Below are 15,114 nucleotides of genomic sequence, written 5' to 3'. Positions count from 1 at the left end.
TGGCACTTGGAGTAGATTTTTTTTTTCCATTTTAAAAAGCACTTTACAGATTCTGTAACTGACAAAGATCAATCCATGATCAGAACAGCCTCATTTAAGATATACGTAGAAATCATTATTCAATTATATCTAAAAAAGCTTGATCTCATATGAAAGATAATAACTAACAAACAAAAGAATTTGGCAAATTTATACAAATGTATTTAAAGAAACCAAAACAAATTAAGATGAAAATCCAATCCAATCAGATGCCTCATCTTGCTCTCTCAATTACACTCCTACAGCCCCAATGGACCAAATTTTGCTTGTTTATATCAGTATAAATCCAGTGGGATTACCCTGTATTTATGATGGTGTAATGGAACAGAATCAGACACATCAGAGACTGGATTACATACTTGGAGTCCAGATGCCAATGTAAAACAAATGTAGAAGCCAAAAAAAAAGGAGCAGTTACTATGAACTCAACTGTCATATGGAAGCCACTGAGTACCTATAGAAAATCATTTTTCCTTGCCTAGTTACAGCCAAATAACTCTGTTTTGTGCACATTAAACGAAGGTTAAGGAACACACAGGGAAAAAAATGCTGCCAGTATTTCTTTGCGAGCAAAGCAAGCAGGGGAAAGGGCAGTTTATGCTACAATGCCAAAGAGAGCGGGCATGTATTAAGCACTCCAATACAAGGAGTGAATAAAACAATGGAGGGAACCACAGGGAATGAATTAATAATGGTACTACACAAAAACGGGGACAAATGCTGCTTGTCTTGCTTGACATCAGTCGGAGTTGCATGTTAGCAAGGCAAGCAGGTTTTAGCCCCAAAGGTATATTTTATCATAATTTGAAGGGGATATTGTCAGGTTAAAATCCTAGCACCGGTTCTGCTCTCAGGTGTAAGTCAGACCTAGTTCTACTGCAGTCAGTGGAGTTACAGCAGCATAAAACTAGCGAGTGTAAGAATCCGACACCCCTCCCCTCATATTGTTAAACCCAAATTACTTTACCATATTGCTATTAACTTGGATTATTAAAATAATTTTTTTCATTTATTTGTGCTTTGTGTGCAAATAAGTAAGGTGAGTTCTCTAAGCACCTCTCCTCTGATGTTTAGTCTGAAAAACAGGAGTCCACCAAAAATATTTTTTTAAAATATCATCATAAACACTTCTGACATGGAGACGATTTAAATTGAAAAAGGAACACAAGTCTTCAGGTAAATCACCCCAAATACTAATGTCTTCAGTGTAATGAGAAATGAGACTCAGAGCCCCCTGGATGATGAATAAAGCTCTCTCTGAAAAGATGTTCTGTATGTCAGTAAGGAAAGGCAGAGCTGGCTGATACAAAGTAGCCTAGCAATTTTGTTTCTGCTGGAGATGGGAGAAGGTTTCTAGCAGCCTTCCTTCAAACACCTATTGTTGTTGGAGACAACAGGGGTGAGGAAGCAACAACCTCCTTCCTCCCACCCCCACAGTCGTGATCCAGCAGCAACAGTCAGAAGGAATGAACTCTCTTATTTACAGTTCAATCTCTATAATGTTGGTTTTCCACAGCAATATTGCTGAAACTATATGAGCTCACCTAACTGTTTTTCTGCATACTCAAGTTAACATTATCTCACAGCTCCTACCAGCCATGCACCAGTAGATATAGTCCTGGGATGCGTGCTGCTTAATATATATCTGCAGTTATTTAGGAATATCTCATTGCTTTTATTCGGATGGAACAAGTGTGAATGATTTTGTTCTGGCAGCCAAGTATGATTCATCAGATGGTGCTCACATGCCTGTTACCCAGCAGAAGAGAATAGCAACCCAATCACAAGGACCATCACAAACCTTAACACCTTCCACTTCAAGTGCAAGGCACATGTATTTGACCTTGCCTTCTGCAATATAAACACATTGCAACATGTATATTTTAAAACAACCTATCTCAACAAGACACACCACTAGACACACTTCCCCCTCTAGGGAGAGAATGAAAGAACAAACAACATGTGACCAATGTTAGTCATTTTGCTTAATGCACTTCTGGAAGGCACTCAGATACTACAGTAATGAGTGCAGCACAAAAACCCATATGGAATAGAATAGGAATAGGAGCAGACTTTAAACTAGGTTCAACAGGGGCAGGAGACAAATTTCCATAGGTAAATCCAAAGCATGGACACCTGGGTGAAGGGTTGGAATCTGGGGGAACATAGGAAATCACAGCATGGACAAAGAAGAGACAACAGGGAACATGGATGGGAAATCTAACAAATATCGGTATGTCCGTTCTTATGTTCTAATGCAAGAAGTAGGGGGAATAAACAGGAAGAACTAGAAATACTAGTGAATAATCACAATTATAACATAATTGGCATCACAAAAACTTGCTGGGATAATTCACATGACTGGAATATTGGTATAGAAGGGTACAGCTTGTTCAGGAAGGAAAGGCAGGGGAAAAAGGGAGGAGGTGTTGCCTTGCATATGAAAGATGTATACACCTGCACTGAGGTTGAGCAGATAGAAGTGGGAAGCAGACCTGTTGAAAGTCTCTGGGTAAAGATGAAAGGGGTAAAAAACAGTGATGTCATGGTAGTGTTCTATTATAGACCACTTAACCTAGAAGAAGAGGTGGATGAGGATCTTCTTAAACAACTAACAAAATCATCCAAAACACAGGACTTGGTGGTGGTGATGCAGGACTTCAACTACCCAGACATCTGTTGGGAAAATAATACTGCAAGGCACAGATTATCCAACAAGTTCTTGGAATGTATTAGAGACTGCTTTTTATTACAGAAGGTGAAGAAAACAACTAGGGGAGAGGCTATTCTGGATTTGATTCTGATAAACAGGGAGAAATTTGTTGAGACTCTGAAGGTAGAAGGCAGCTTGGGAGAAAGTGATCATGAAATGATAAAGAGTTCATGATTCTAAGGAAGAAAACAGAATAAAGACACCAGACTTGAAGAAGGCAGACTTTAGCAAACTCTGGATTGGTAGGTAAGATCCTGTGAGAAGCAAGTCTAAGGGGAAAAAAGAAGAGTTCAGGAGCCTTGGCAGTTTTTCAAGGAGACATTACTAAGGGCACAAGAGCAAACTATACTGATGTGAAGAAAAGACAGGAAGTATGGTAAGAGGCCATGCTGGCTTAACTAGGAGCTCTGCAATGATTTGAAATTCAGTCAGACAAGTGGAAATTAGGTCAGATTACAAAGGATGAATATAAAAAAGCAACAGAAGTGTGTAGGGACAAATTTAGAAAGACCAAGCCACAAAATGGGATTAAACTAAGGATATGAAGGGTTACAAGAAAGCATTTGATAAATATGAGAATCAAGAGGAAGACCAGAGAGCGAGGATAGGCCATTACTAAATGAGGAGGGAAAGGCAATAACAGAAAATGCAGCAATGACCAAAGTGTTAAATGTCTTTTTTTGTTTTAGTTTTCACCAAAAAAGTTAGCAGTGACTGGACGATTAACATAGTGCAAATCAATGTAAATGAGGTAGGATCTAAGGGTAAAATGAAGAAAAAACAAGTTAAGAATTACTTAGACAAGCTAAATGTCTTCAAGTCAGCAGGGCCTGATGAAACACATCCTAGAATACTTAAGGAACGGGCTGAAAAGGAATGGGCCATTAGTGATTTATATTTGAGAACTCATGGAGAAAGACGGAAGAGAAACCTGAGGACTAGAAAAGGGCAAATATAGTACCTATCTATAAAAAGTGGAATAAAGACAAGCCAGGGAATTATAGACCACTCATCTTAACTTCAGTACCTGAAAAGGATAATGGAGCAAATAGTCAAACCATCAATGTATAACCACCTAGAAGATACAGTCAGCATGGATTTGTCAAGCGCAAATCATGTCAAACCAACCTAATATCCCTCTTTGACAGGGTAACAAGGTTTGTAGATAGGAGGGAAGCAATAGACGCCTTACTGAATTCGAGATATGACTTTTGAAACTGTCTCATATGGCCTTCTCATAAACAAACTAGAGAAATATAGCCTATATGAACCTACTATAAGTTGGATCAGTGGCTGGAAGACCATTCTCAGGCCCTGTCTACACTGGCAAGTTTCTGCGCCGTAAAGCAGCTTTCTGCGTTGTAACTCCCGAGGTGTGTACACTGCCAAGCCACTTAGTGCACAGAAACTGCACAGTTGCAGCGCTGTAAAAAAAAAAAAAAAAAGCCCAATGAGAGGCATACAACTTTCTGCCCCGGGGATACAGCACCACGGTGCCAGCGTAGACATCCTGGTCGATTACAGCGCTGCGGTTGGCCTCCGGGAGGTGTCCCACAATGCATGTTCTCCCCTTTCTGATCATCGGTTTGAACTCTACCGCCCTGCCCGCAGGTGACCAACTGTGAGCCTCACCCCTTAAATTCCTTTGGAATTTTGAAAGTCCCCTTCCTGTTTGCTTGGTGATGTGTGAAGTGGTCTCAGCGCATCTTTCCAGGTGGCCATGCCTGCTCCACGCACCCAGACAATCCCCTGCTTGGAGCAATGCCGAGCTGCTGGACCACATCAGCATTTGGGGAGAGGAGGCTGTTCAGTCCCAACTGCGCTCCTGCCGTAGGAATTATGATACCTACGGACAGATTTCACAATGCATGTCAGAAAGGGGCCATGAGTGGGACACACTGCAGTGCAGGGTCAAAGTGGAGGAGCTGCGGAACGCCTACCACAAGGCACTGGAGGCAAACCGCCGCTCCGGTGCTGGGCCAATGAACCGCCTCTAGTTTTAGTTACAATAACTATATGTTTGAAGAAAGTGATTGGTGTTCGTTTTCCTTTCTAATGGTATCTTCCTCCCCCACTCCTCTTTTTTATACAAAACATTTTTTTGCAAGGAAGTTCCAGCCATTGGAGAATGGTGTGTCTGTTCATTTATTTTACCTACGATAAGGCTCTTGGCATATAATATTTGCTCACAAGAGAAATCTGGAAGTGACTGCCTTTTAATCCCTTGTGATAGGGCATACAAACCCCACACTGGTGAACAAGGGGTTAAGGAACGGTTCTGGGCTCAGGTGGCCCTGAGCTACTGCACCTGTAAAGCCTACACACGCTGGAGGTGGCATTTAAAAAGGGAAGCATGGCAGCTCAGAAGGAAGCAGGTGGTGGAAGGGGGTAGATCTCTGCTCTGAGCTCTGGGAAGTAGTGCTGAGGAGCTCTCATTGCCTGACACCTGGCAACACAGAGTCCTGATAAAGCCTGCAAAGGAGAGATTGGTGACTGATTGTGAAAGTCAGAAACTTTATTTGTGGTTCTTTAATTTAGGGGCGGGGAGGATACTTAAGTAGAAAGGGATCCAGAGAAGCAGCTGCTTAGCACCCCAAGGTGCGGGACTTAGCTGTCCACCATTGCACCTTGGATTGGAGCCCAGTGGAAAGCGTGAGTGTAGACTCCCCGACCAACTCCCACAAATGGGACAATAGAAGCCTTTACCTCAGTGGAGAATCTAGCTGGGGAAGGCCCTGAATGTTCAAAGGCCAAGACCTCAAGTTCTAAGGTGAACTAAAGTGGAAGTCCGGAAGCTTGTGAGGATGCTGAAAGACTTCTCTGTGACTGGACTTTCTTTTGGTATACGCTGAAAAGCCTGGACTGGAATGTGTGATCCAGCCAGAGGGCTGAGCCACCAAAGAAGAGACAGACCCCACAAGATTGACATCACCCCCCGCTTTCCAGTTACAGTTCTGGTAGGGAGACAAACTGCCACACCTCTGCCTAACCAGTAGGGAGCACCGGTGGTGCGTGCCCCTTTACACCCCTATTGAAGTAACCGTTGACTAACTAGCAATGTCACAAATGGTTAAAATGATCCTCTCTTTCACAAAGGGACAAGTAAACTTTCCATTGACATAACACAGAGAGATGTTAAAGGATCCACTCCAAATAAATCAGTTATCCCAAAAGAGCCAGAGTCTGAAAGAATCCTTGGTGAATAGCCAAGACTCCAAATACACAAATCACTTCAGCCATGGAAAGCACAGTATTAGCCTGGTCCAACTGCCATTGAAATTAACGGGAAGATGCCCACTGATTTCAGTGAGACTTGGATAGGGTCTAGTACGCAGTATATCTTTAGTAAAGGGGATAAACTCACAGGGCTAAATTCTACTCGTAGGCCAAATTCTACCCTCAGATATGACTTCGTTAGACGTCAGCATCCCCTTGGGACCTTTCTGTCTTCCTTGGCACAGGAGTACTGTATTTGGCTACTTGTGTGAACCTCAGATTTAAAAATAGCCGAGCTCCTCCCCTGCCGTGGCAGAGAAAAAAAGATACAAGCCAGATGTATGTGGCAGTCTAGAGGGATCTACATGCAGTTTTCTCTTATGTTCACACTTGATAATTGTTGTGCTTGTTGGTGTGCCTTCCTGACTGGCACTGCTACTGCTGGCCCTGACTTTTCCTGATGATGGACACAAGGCCAATGGTCTGCGTTCCTGTCAGCAACCTTTCCGAAGCTGCATCGGTAGCTGCATCTGTTTGCAGGACCATACACGTGGCCTTGTGTAAAGATGGTTCTATACAGTCATTGGCCCTGGGTGCAGATTCCACCTGCCTTCATATCTGGCCTCAGTGTAGACACCTCACTCTAAATTCTGGGGCTGGATCATGTATCTCCAGGCAAGGGAGTCTGCTGCTGTCTGAGCCCCGCTATCTCCTCTCTCTTTTAACTTGTCCTACTCGCTGCTGCTGCTACTAAATAATCACTTATTTGTATTGACGTAGTCTGTTTGAAAATCACAGATTTTCTCACTGTCCTATTTATGGTCTTTCTGCCTCGATTATTCTAACTCCAAAACATAGGAAGTCAGCAGGACCAGTGCAACCCATTAGGCGACCTAGGTGGTCGCCTAGGGCACTAGCATTGGGGAGTGACATTTCGGGTCCTTCGGTGGCAACCACGGCGGACGGATCTTTGGCCGCCCTGGTTGTCGTCAGCATTTAGGCGGAGGGAGCTGGGGCAGGGGGTGCGGGGAGGGCCACCTGCAGCAAGGGGGGGCACAGCACACAGGGGAACAGCTCCCCGCCCCAGCTCACCTCTGCTCCGCCTCCTGCCCTGAGCATACCGCCCCACTCTGCTTCTCTCCCTCCTAGGCTTGCAGCGCCAAACAGCTGATTGGCGCCGCAAGCCTCGGAGGCAGGAGAAGTGGAGCGGCAACGGCATGCTCAGGGAGGAGGTGGAGCAGAGGTGAGCTGGGGCGGGGAGCTGCCGCACGGCTCCCTGGGCCGGGGGGAGCTGCCGTGGGGGGGAAGTGCCTCAGGACGGAGCTGCTGCAGGGGGAGTGCCTCAGGGCGGAGGAGGGGTGGGGAGCTGCCGCGGGGGGGCACCTTAGGACGGAGGGGGGGCCGGAGAGCTTCCACAGGGCTTGCGGGGGAGGGACAGCGCGCAGGGTGAAAGTTTCGCCTAGAGTGCGAAACATCCTTGCACCCACCCTGGAAGTCAGTATATATCAGGTGGCTGGGGGAGCCTTCCCAGTGCCAAGATAGTTATTTGTCTGTTTATATGCTCACTTGCACACGTATACCTACAATAGGTCCTCCACAAAAATGTAGGTGAACAAAATGCAGTTACCTGAATTGTTCAGGGGAAAAACAAACAAACAAAAAGGGTACAAGTGTACAACCACTAGTGTATCATCAGTCAGATTTAGCAAACACGTTTGTGAGTATATTTACCACTCTCAGCTCAGGTCTAAGTAAACACTGGTTATCAAATATTCTGGCATTATAGAAAACTAAGTCCATACTCATACTGGTTGAAAAGGAGTCCTTCTGTAGAAAGACTATTCCCTCCAATACCTTCCCTTTTAATTAGCTTAGACCCAGCTGCTTCACCATTGTTTCTATAATGGAAGGAGAGATGGAGCTTTTATTTCCCCAGGGACATTGTCAATTATCTGCAGTTTCCTGCTATCAGCTGTCACTGAGAAGGGTGCGGGGGGGATCTGTTCACATTTCTTCTTATGTTGATACTGTGCTAATGTACAACTAGTGTAGGCAATACCAAGTGTATTAAATTATGCTAATCTATAGTGTATATTTATATTTGCTTTAAGTAGATCATTTTAAAATCAAATACCAGTGATCCATCAACACCACGTCTTGAAATATAAGAGCATTAATTGATTTAGAACTAATACGGAACTCTTAAACCTTAATTGTATTTTGATCTAATCTTATTTTCAAAATACACTTTATATTAAGAGAAGGGAAAACATCCCACTTGTAAAGTACATCAGTATATCAGGTAACTATTACATTTGGAATTCAGTCATCACAGAGAACAAACAAAAACCTTCTCACTAATTTTAATCATCATGGGATCCCACTGAAGTCAATAGATTTGCCTGAGTAAACTCTTGAAGATTTGGCCTTATGGTAATTACGGTATATTAATGAACATACAAGATGCTTCTCTTACAGGATCAAGTCCAATTTACATACACCAAAAAGGGAAGTCAGGATTTACTGGCTAGGAATTCATTTTTTCTCTAGGTAGAGAATGTAGGGCATCCTAATTGTTAATTAATTCTCAAGTCCTTGGATGTTTTTGTTTTCAGTTATTTTCCCCTGTTGCTAAGATTTCCCATGCTCCATTCAGCAACCCCTGAACTTTCCTCGGACCTACTCTGACTTCTGTTTAAGTCAGAGGCAAAACTCCCATTGACTTAAAATAAGTTATACTTACACCTACTGCAGTTGGCACCAAAAGATGATTGATCAAAACACAAAAGGTTTCCCTTCAATAGAGATCCCAATATTGATATCATTAGCAGGTCTGTGAAACTGTATCTTTTGTGGTTCTCTCTTGTTCACACCTTTCATTAATATGTTATTTGTATTTAGCTAACATATGGCTGTCTTATGAAATTCAGGGATGGTATCTTTCAAAGACTGCATGTTAAATATATGTTAATAAATTATTTAAAATACTTAGGGAAAATAAAAAGTAATATACAATTATGTAAACACCCATTACCTGAAATACACTTGTTAATTCTAAATATTACAAGTAATCAATCAATATGTAACCTATACACCATGATTGTCTAAGCAAATCTAAACTAAATGACTGCTGCTGGAGAGAATATGTGAGAGTCTGTAGGGCCAATTGAAAATATTTAGGCTTCAGTGAAATCAGCTTAAATCTGAAATATAGATAGTGTCTGCAATTTATAAAAGTACAACTCTGAAGTTTAACTGGATTATGCAGATTTAAAATTATTAAAGCAAGATTTAAAATTATTCAAAGAGAGACTATTCCTCTGACAGTCCCAGCTCATGGGCTGTATTGGAAGCTCTGCTGCAGAGAGGAATTTCTCTCCCTTCTCCCTGCCCCCCCCCAATACAGAAATAATCACAAATTATAAAATTAGGAGTCAAATCCTATCAAATGACTGGTATATTTTCAGCCTATACTAACAGACTCATCGTAAAATGCTATTTTATTCTGAAAAGTGACTCAATTCATGGCATTGTGGGGGGTCTGTTTGTTATCTCTTACTCCCATTTTTAATTTGCTCAGTTCAAAAATAAAAAGATGTTTTCTTTCTAACTGCCAGATCTGAGAGGTGAGTTGGATTCTTTCCATTTCATACAAAGACAACGCAAAAGTAGATGTAGACAGGTCTTAATGTAAACATCAATTGTATTTGTTCCACATGTCATGTGGATTTCACGAGTAGATTCACAGCTAATAAATCGGCATGAAATATGAAGAGTAAAGTTGGTCAAAATGTTTTTAACAAAAAAAGTTAGGTGGAAAATGACCTTTTAAAAATCTTTGATTTCCTTTTTACTGATGACAACTGAAAATATTTGTGTGTGTATCTATTATACACAAACATTCAGGAAATATTTTCCTTTAGACTGATAAATATTTATTAAATCAACACATTGTCACACTAAGGTTTTTACTCTTTTGTGGCTAATAGGGACCTGATGGAATAGATAATTGTTGTAGTGTGTGCTAGCATTTTGAGTAGAGTTTTGAATTTGCAGTACCTCATCAGATATTGCCCAGGTCCTCATAACTAATACCAAACTTTGTTTGTTTTTGTTTTACTTATTTTTTGAGGAATGTTTGATGATCTGTATAAATGTTACTGCAGTTGAACCCAGCTGACTGTCAGAGCTGTTTAGCTTTTACCTTCACACCATCTCTAGAGTCTGTCTGGGGATGCACTAATCATCGTGTCAAATCAGGCAAACACTGAACAATTATTACTGATTTGGATCTGTTTTTAAAGCAATACAAATTGCAGCATGCAGCACACAGATTAGCCAGTTTAAAGTCATTTGAGAAAAGAGAGAGAACATCTTAAACTTGCAGCATGGTACATGAAAGTACTGTAATCAGATTGTTCCCCATTATGTCTCTATTGTTTCTCAGCTGGGTTTAAACTACTTGACTCAGACTCTAATCAATGCTTAGACTCTGTACTGTATTCATATATGGGAGTTTGATCCTGTAAGGTGCTCCTGCCAGGTACTAAGCATCATCAAGTGGAAGCCAAGAAACTCTGCACACTACAGGAGGTGCCCAGTGTCTTGAAGGATTGGATCCTAATGTAGGGCCTGATTCTGGTCTCAGTTAATCTGATGTCAAGCTGGAGTATCTCCAGCAATACGTAGAGGAAATTTATGCCATTACATAAATTAGATCAAAATTTTCTTCTTATTAATAGTTACTGCTCTACTTAATAATACAGCATTACAGGTCTAACGAAAAGGCATTGATATAGGATTTCATGCAGTTATGGCACAGACACAGATGTACAGAAGGCATCTGGGGAAGCCCTGTGAGAGGGGGCATGGCACAAAGTTTTGCAAGTGTCGTATTCCTAAAATATTACACTAAAATGCTATTAATTCCTTTTCACATATGCCCTGCATGCATCTGAAGATTTGACTAATAAGCTATAACCAGTATAATACCTAATATGCTTTCTGTATACTCTGTAATACAGTACTTTTAGTCCATTTTAAGGCAGACGCTCTAGGTTCCTGCTTACAAAAAAATAAGACTCACAAAGTTCATTAAGATATTAATGGAGATTCTTAGTGCTCTTTAACAAAGATCACAGCTATCTACTAGTTATGGTAAAGATGAAAGATGGTCACAGCGTGATACAATTACAAGGCCAGCATATCACAAAACCAAGATCATATTTACTCTGGATTGACTAACCATGAGAATCCAGTCAGTTCTGGCTTTTGAAACACAAAGATCAATGCTGGCTGCATCACACAGAAATCTTCAGGTTAGTAATAGTGACAACATTCCTGGGGCTGGAAATACTTTGGGCAGAGCTTCACAAAGCTACTTGTAGAAGCACCTTTTCGTGCTAAATAGAATTCCCTCTGAAACTGTATAGGAGAAGTCAAAGCCGCCAGTGGTGATTAATGAAATCTGAAAGAGTATTTGGCCATTTTAAAGTTACTAATCAAAATATAACTGGGCTGCCTGTGACATTTCAAAAATAGAATTAACTTTCTTCATCTAGTGCATTTGAAATACAGTAAGGATAAAGCTACTACATGTCTCCGGTGCCTATTTTTAATAAGTTCATTTAATGCTTGTGAAAGGTCCTAGATTATCAGCCCAAGGAGAAGTCCTCTTCCCACCGGACAGCAAGAACAGCGTAGTCTGAACCACAATGCCCTGCCTTGGTGCTTCAGTGTTGTTCAGCAAGCCTAGGGGTAAGAGGGCCGTTCAGTCTCCCCGACTGCCCATTCAGCCCTTGCCTCTCTGCTGAGGTTGCCAAAGAGTCAGTTGTGCTAGATAGGTGTCCACGTTAAAAAAAATACTACTAGGAAATGAACTGAAATCTCCAGTTCATTTCACTTAGGATGCTGAATGGGATAGACCACATTCTTGCCACAGAAGATAGCAGAGACAGTCTGGTGAATTGACAGTGCACTTTCCCTCTCTATCACCACACAAATAATTCCCATCCCTTCCCAGAGTTCCTGCAATACACCCACATTATCTCCCCCTACCCCATCTCTCTCTGCAATAAGACACTAACAGTTACTGAGATAAGGAAAGCTAAGAGGACAGGTTTAGGACTACTTATATTTTTCAATGAACCCTCATCGTCTTTGTAATAATACCTAACCCGTTTAATCTTCAGGGCTCTCAACACATAGTAATCCCTATGATGTAGGTAACTATGTATTCCGATTTCACAGATGGGGAGACTGAGGCAGAGGGTTTAAATGACTAGTCCCAGGCCAAAGGGGTAGCCTGTGTCAGAATTAGGATTAGCCTTCAGAAGATTCTGGCTTCCAATCCTGTACTGAAACCAATGGACTACATTTTTCTCTCTAGCCTGTGTTTTTACATCTAGAATGTAATTCTTTCAAGAAAGCTGCTCTTGGATTGGTCCATAGATGTTATCCTGGAATTCACAGAAGATGTGCAAGTTGCTAGAGTTTAGTTCTGAGAAGGGCATTGCTTAGTAACGTGAATAAATCAACTGCAAAACTCTAACCATCCCTTGTATTTTCTGTGAGAATTAAATAGAGAAAATGCCTTTGCAGACATTCCTGTTATTGTTCTGAAAACTGAGCTGTCAGTACAAACAGATTATCAAGAGTCAGGCTTGTAAACATCTAATCATTTCATGACTCTATTCACCTTGTGGGATTCATTTACCCTTTATCACTTCTGATGAATGCAGTATCCTCTCTGTCTTCAACCTGTCTGTAGCTTACCACTGTCACTAACCTTTTATTATCTTGCAGGAATATCTTCCAAGCTCCCGGAAATCATGTCAGTAGGATCACATTCATTCTCCCCAGGTGGTCCCAATGGGATTATTAGAAGTCAATCCTTCGCTGGCTTCAGCGGTCTTCAAGAAAGACGATCCAGGCAAGTACCATCTTTTGTGGGGGGAAGCTTTCAGCTCAAGAATTGAAACTCGCTTTGGAGACTGGAACATTTTTGGTTTCTGTCCTCAGAGTTGAATTTGTGTGCTGTAGGTCAGACTGTTTGTTTATTCTCCCTGCAACTCCACAGTCTTGCATGGAGAATAAAGAATGAAGACACCCTGTCTCTTTACTGCCGGGAATCTATTGGGCTTTGGTTTTATTGATATAGGGTTCACCCTCTGGCCTCAATCTCAGAGGAATTTTGCTGGCATCCCAGAGTATAGATTTTAGTCCATTAAATTATACAGTTGTGATCTTTTCAACATGTAAAATGTCCGGAACTGTCTGAAAGCCACCCCCTCCCCGGCTTCGGAACCCCAGCCACAACTTCAAAATGCTGTCTACACAGATGTTTTTTAGAGTGATCGTGCAAGATCCACTAGCTTAGCTGAGTCTGTTGATCCAGGCTGGGAAGTTCGCTTCCAGGGGCTGTGTAGACATAAGTTACTGCTAACTTGATTAAATCCTGCCCTTTTTTTTTTTTTTTTTTTAAGCTTTCAGTGAAGCAGGGAACAAGAAACAACAAGAAATCAGTGGGAATTTTCAGAAGCCATAGGAGTGTGATTCATATAAATATAGTAAAATTATTATTTATTTGCAGTGCAATAGTGCCTAGAGGCTGTGGGTGAGATAAGAGCACGGTTGTGCTGTGCACTGGACAAATATCAAGACAGCGCTGTTTAGTAGCATATAGGTTTTGTATTATTAAAAACTGCCTTTGTTCTCACCAACTGGGTGTAGCTTAGGCATTGCTGCAGGGGACTGGACTAGAAGACCTCTCAAGGTCCCTTCCAGACCCTTGACTCTAGGATTCCCTAGCATTGCTGGATAGGACAGACCCAGTATAAGATGTACAGAGCTGTCTGCTATGAGCAAGCCTCAGGCATAAACTATTGTTTACCAGACAGGCATTCAAGTCTCAGCAGCTGGAACATCAGATGCTGATAGCCTGAGCACAAGACTGCTCAATACAGCTCAGACCTATTAACCTGTAAACAAACAGTCCTCCAACAGGCACTACTATAAGAAGATTACTTTAAGCCCAAAGAGATAACGTCAGGCAATAGTCCTTTGAGATCATTGTGATTTATAGTGTTTTCCTTTCATGTCCATTTTGCAGGTGTAACTCCTTTGTTGAAAATTCCTCTGCACTTAAGAAGCCCCAAGCAAAGGTGAAGAAAACACACAATTTGGGGCATAAGAACAGCACCACCTCCAAAGAGCCCCAGCCTCAAAGGATGGAAGAGGTCTACAGGGCCTTAAAGAATGGATTGGAGTAAGAGAATTTATCACTGGATGTCTGAAGCTTTCTTTACTACTTTAGAGTGGAAAGCAATGGGCCATGGGAGTGGGGAGCCTCAGGCATGGTAGGGTAAATCCAACTGCTGACTTCTACTCTCCTGTGTTAAACCCACGTGTACACAGGAAGCAAAAACACTCTGGGCGAAATCCTGACTCTATTAAAGTCAATGGCATAACTCCCATTGACTTCAATAGGGCCAAGATTTCATCTCAAGACTGTTGCTCCAAATTTGCCTCCCATCACATAGGAGAGTCACACCACACAATATGATACAAGATAACATCACAACACATAGTAATGCCTTTGTTAGATAGGTACAAGGACAGTGATTGGACAGAGGCAGCCCACAAACTAAACAGCTTAGTTCTCACAAAACCCAGCTGTTAACTGTACTTGAAAGCATTAACCTGTTAGTCAAGAGCTAAAGAAATGCTCCTATTGCTTGTTTAGTTGGTGTGGCGCATGAGGGTTGCACATGCCAAGGACTAGGGAGATATGGAGAGTTTTTATGACAGTCAGGTCACTGTAAACATGTTATACTTGTTTCAGTCAGCATGTGGTGAGAATAGCTATTTGTTACACAAATATTCCTTTCACAGAGGTCAGCGATCAGAACCCTATGTACTGAAATGTAGCAGAGTTCATGATTCCCTTTCTGGTTTATCTTTACAGTGAGTATCTGGAAGTTCACCAGACAGAGCTGGATAAGTTAACTACTCAGTTAAAAGACATGAAAAGAAACTCGCGGCTGGTATGTGTTATCCGACGATTCAGATGATAAAGTGTTCTATGCTACTTGCACAGATCAAGGGTAACCTTTTCCAGGTATCAGAGGAAAAGGGGGGACAAGGGA

At 41.8% G+C, this 15,114-nt stretch overlaps 1 protein-coding gene across 5 annotated transcripts in view; it reads left to right on the top strand.

Annotated features, from left to right (window-relative positions):
• RIPOR2 (RHO family interacting cell polarization regulator 2) overlaps positions 1–15,114 on the top strand; it is a 96,556-nt gene that overhangs the window by 36,160 nt on the left and 45,282 nt on the right. For all 5 annotated transcript variants that reach the window (XR_005593639.1, XM_039522472.1, XM_039522474.1 and 2 more), the window contains exons 2-4: positions 12,773–12,899; positions 14,079–14,234; positions 14,934–15,012. Coding sequence is in view for 4 of the 5 variants with exons in the window: in XM_039522472.1 (XP_039378406.1) it covers positions 12,773–12,899; positions 14,079–14,234; positions 14,934–15,012 (362 nt within the window). In the remaining variant the exon portion in view is untranslated. The remainder of the gene's footprint in view (positions 1–12,772; positions 12,900–14,078; positions 14,235–14,933; positions 15,013–15,114) is intronic.

The sequence above is a fragment of the Mauremys reevesii genome, linkage group 2 (genome assembly GCF_016161935.1).
Source record: "Mauremys reevesii isolate NIE-2019 linkage group 2, ASM1616193v1, whole genome shotgun sequence".
In the NCBI taxonomy this organism is placed as follows: domain Eukaryota; kingdom Metazoa; phylum Chordata; order Testudines; family Geoemydidae; genus Mauremys; species Mauremys reevesii.
This window is presented reverse-complemented; position numbering and strand designations above follow the sequence as displayed.